Below are 3,704 nucleotides of genomic sequence, written 5' to 3'. Positions count from 1 at the left end.
GAAGGTTTGCTGAAAATGCATTAAATCATCATGTTGCAAGCTGTTTCGTGCATTTCTTCTGTCAGCTGTTATAATGTGTGTCGCGTCCGGTTTGACCTCTAAATATAAAAAAAAAGGAAATACCAACAACAACAATTCCTTTAGTAACATCAACAACAACAACAACAGCTACTACTACTACTACTACTACTACTACTACTACTACTACTACTACTACTACTACTACTACTACTACTACTTCTACCACTACTACCACTGCTACTACTCCTACCACCACCACTATATCAGAAACATCAACAACACACACGCAGAGATGGCCGTGCAGCCTCCACCGCTACAAAACAAGTCCTCGGGAACAGCCCATGACTTATGGCTTATGGTGGTGGCTGGCAGTAAAGAGACGCTGGCTGGTCGGGGCTCGCCGTCCTTCCATTACCTAATCGCCGCCGCAAAGGAGCAGAAAGCCAGTCATCTTCACTAAAGTTTATGAAAATCACTCGCCTGTGTATTCCTGCCTAGGTATTCCAGTAACTTAAGGGGCAGTGCGAGGTGAGTCTGGTCTTACGTTGTTCCACGTATTTCTGTTGACCATTCTGACCGATAGGTAGTGAGTGTTTTTATTAGAGACAACGACCAAGGCCAAACAAAATGAGTAAAAGAAAGGCTACCTAACAGAGACAAACGCTCAATGCCGTTGTCAAGAAGTATCAGTAATAGAAAAATCGAAAAAAAAGACCACTTTAATTAGCTAATTTCTTTATTTCATCAATCTCATGTTATTTTATTGGTCTAAAAACTGAAACTATAAGCGCTGAAAAGTTTAAACTCCTTGGGCCCACTTTTTTTTTTTCACTTATCTTCAGTAATTACACTTCAAGGCTGCGCTACAAAATTGTATTAAGGTTAAGGAAAAGTCACAGCAGCCTGAGAGTTAATCAGCGTGGAAGTAATTTGTACCATCCGTGGTGGGAATGACGTGACTGACGTTAGATGTTACTGCACCACTGATTGGGACCACTGATTCTTTCCTTAATCTACCATCCTTAATCCAGATTTTTTTTTGTTAATGCATTAGTCTTAATTTAGACTATTTTTGATTCAGACTTTTTTAATCTACTATCCTCAATCCAGACTATTTTCTTAGTCTACTATTCTTAATCCAGGCCGTTTTATTAATTTGATATTTTTATTTTATTTTCCTTATTTTGTTATCCTTAATCTTCATTTCTTAGTGTAATATTTTCTTATGCAGACCATTTTCTTAACTAGTATCCTTAATCCAGACTATTTTCTTAATCTATTATCCTTTATCTTAATAACCTTGATTTACTGTCCATAATCTTAATTTTCTTAGTCTAATATCCTTAATGAAGAACAGTTTTATATCCTTAATCCAGACTATTTTTTCTACTCTATTTACTGCTCCTATTTTTGTTTTGGGATCTTCTTTGAGCGGGATTTTTATTCATCTATTTCTTGCCTCTGCTGACCTCCCTGATGGATAACAAATCGAAACAAAACAAAAAAATCAATCAATCAATAAAATCAAGGCGGAGGCTGAGAGGACGCGGCACCTCTGGGCGTACGCAGACGGAGGACGTGAGTGAGGATGTCGAAGCGGTATCGTTTTCCGTTGAGCGTCAAGGTCATGGACAAATCATCATAATCTATCGCTGCTTGTAATTTACACAGCAGCGTTCGTCCAAACACGAAATCAAACCAGTGGCGCATGTATATCGTGTCCATCTTTCGCAGAGTGTCTGTGCCGCTGCCAAAGTGCAGCAGGACTCGTTTCGGCAGCACAGTCGATTTGCCTGTCCTGCACAGCATCTTGTCCTGACCAGTCTTAGTGATAGAGAATGTTGACGCGTTACCAGTGTTCACCATCACCGTCAGCGGCTCCTCGATGCCTAACGCTCGTGCGGCAAACATGAACGTTTTGTGTTGTGTGTCCGAAGGTTGTCTCCGCCGCAGACGTTTTGGGTGACGCAGGAACAGGATGCTGCTGTCGTCGGGATGGAACTCCTGCCGCACCTCGGCCTCCTGCAGGCGGCTCATGGACATAACTATGAGGTCCAAGGAGTGCTTCCTCACATCCCCGCGTACAATGACCGTCATGCGCGTGTTGACCGCCACGTAGCGACGCAGCATCACCACCACCTCGTCCAGCTCGATCACGTCCAACTCCAGCATGCCAGCCCAGGTAAACAAGTATTTCTTTACCGTCTCTTGCTTGCCCGTGACGATTCCCAGCCTCCGGGCCAGTGTTAGCCTCATGAGGCTGCATGAGGAGCCGCTGTCAAGCTGGACAAGGCACGCGTGGCCGCGCACGGTCGCGGACACCAGGTTTTCTTTCCCAATATTAAGACGGCACCACCTGCTCACGTTCCTCTCCTTGCTGACTCTCTTGGCATCCACCATCAGCCTCACCACGTCGTCTTTGTACCACCCTCTCATCTTCCATATCTTGATGCCGTGCTTAACGCATTGACAGCACTCCATCTTCCCCCCCTTCTTTCGTTCTCTCCTGCCCTCCCCCCTGCTCTTCTTTGCCTGCTTCTCGTCGTCCTCCGCGTCCTGCCTCTTCCTCTTCTTGTCCTGCTTCGCGTCGTCGTCCTTAACCTGCCTCTTCCTCTTCTTGTCCTGCTTCTCGTCGTCCTCCGTGTCTAGCCTCTTCCTCTTCTTGTCCTGTTTCTCGTCATCGTCCGTAACCTGCCTCTGCCTCTTCTTGTTCTGCTTCTCGTCGTCGTCATTAACCTGCCTCTTCCTTTTCTTGTCCTGGTTTTCCGTTTCCTCCGTGTCCTGTTTCTTCCTCTTGTTCTGTTTCTCGTCGTCGTCCTTGTTCTGCCTCTTTCTCTTCTTGGTGCGGTCCATAATCGGATGAAAACACTCCACGCTCATCGTTTTCTTGCCTTTGATGTCATTCCCGTCCCTCTGATTTTTGTGTCCTCGCCGGCTCGCGCGATGTTTCATCTCTGCACAGCCTTCAGTGACCGTCTTCTCGTGGCTGGTGCAGTCTTCGAGGCTCTCCAGCCGCCTCTTCTTCTTGTTCGTGGTCAGTTTCTCCTTCCCGTTCCCCTTCTCACCGAGGGTCTCTTGGGCGTCCATTGCTTGTCGCTTCCTCTTGTTGTTGTTGAATCTCTTATTATGGAGAGTTGTGCCAAAATCTTCAGTAGAAAATCCAGGCATTGCACAGTCTTACTGGGAACCTGTTCGTCAGAGGGTATGGTATACCTTTGCGCCCCCTTCTTGGAGCGCTCAGCAGCTTGGAGCTAAAGACTTCGGCACCCACCAGGCGCACCAATCAGAGGCCTCGATTCTAGAATGTGATAAGGTCTTTAGCCAATCAGATACAAGAATTAAACAAAATATAAAATTATGATTATTTTTCATTAGCGGCAGTGATGCACTTTTCAATGAATTATGCTGAATCACTGCAATGAAGACTCCTTTCAAAAGCATAGAAGTAATACATTTATTTGATTTAGTATATTTAATTCTCTAAATATTAATTCTATCAGTCACTTACCTGTGTTATTTGGCTCACAATTCATACATCAGCAGCTGTGCACTAATATCGCACTAACATTTGGCGCCACCACGGTCTGTCAGCCATTTAGAGCCGTGGAAAACCTCGCCAACAATGCCCATTCACACAACGTAACTGACGTGTAGTTTTGGCTCAGCTAAAATGACTTCCACTG

The 3,704-nt window shown here is 45.1% G+C and overlaps 1 protein-coding gene across 1 annotated transcript; it reads right to left on the bottom strand.

Annotated features, from left to right (window-relative positions):
• Nucleotides 1-1,448: 1,448 nt before the first annotated feature.
• Nucleotides 1,449-3,704, bottom strand: LOC135098319 (glutamic acid-rich protein-like). The gene is made up of 2 exons (XM_064000622.1): nucleotides 3,530-3,704; nucleotides 1,449-3,319 (listed from the first exon to the last, which is right to left on the bottom strand). Exon 2 carries the CDS (start codon nucleotides 3,187-3,189, stop codon nucleotides 1,546-1,548), a length of 1,644 nt encoding a protein of 547 aa, XP_063856692.1. The 5' UTR covers nucleotides 3,190-3,319; nucleotides 3,530-3,704; the 3' UTR covers nucleotides 1,449-1,545.

The sequence above is a fragment of the Scylla paramamosain genome, unplaced genomic scaffold, assembly GCF_035594125.1.
Source record: "Scylla paramamosain isolate STU-SP2022 unplaced genomic scaffold, ASM3559412v1 Contig55, whole genome shotgun sequence".
NCBI lineage: Eukaryota > Metazoa > Arthropoda > Malacostraca > Decapoda > Portunidae > Scylla > Scylla paramamosain.
This window is presented reverse-complemented; position numbering and strand designations above follow the sequence as displayed.

Bases quoted from the DNA above. Each gene is read 5' to 3' on its own strand.
- LOC135098319 (XM_064000622.1), bottom strand. From the start codon at position 3,189: ATGCCTGGATTTTCTACTGAAGATTTTGGCACAACTCTCCATAATAAG.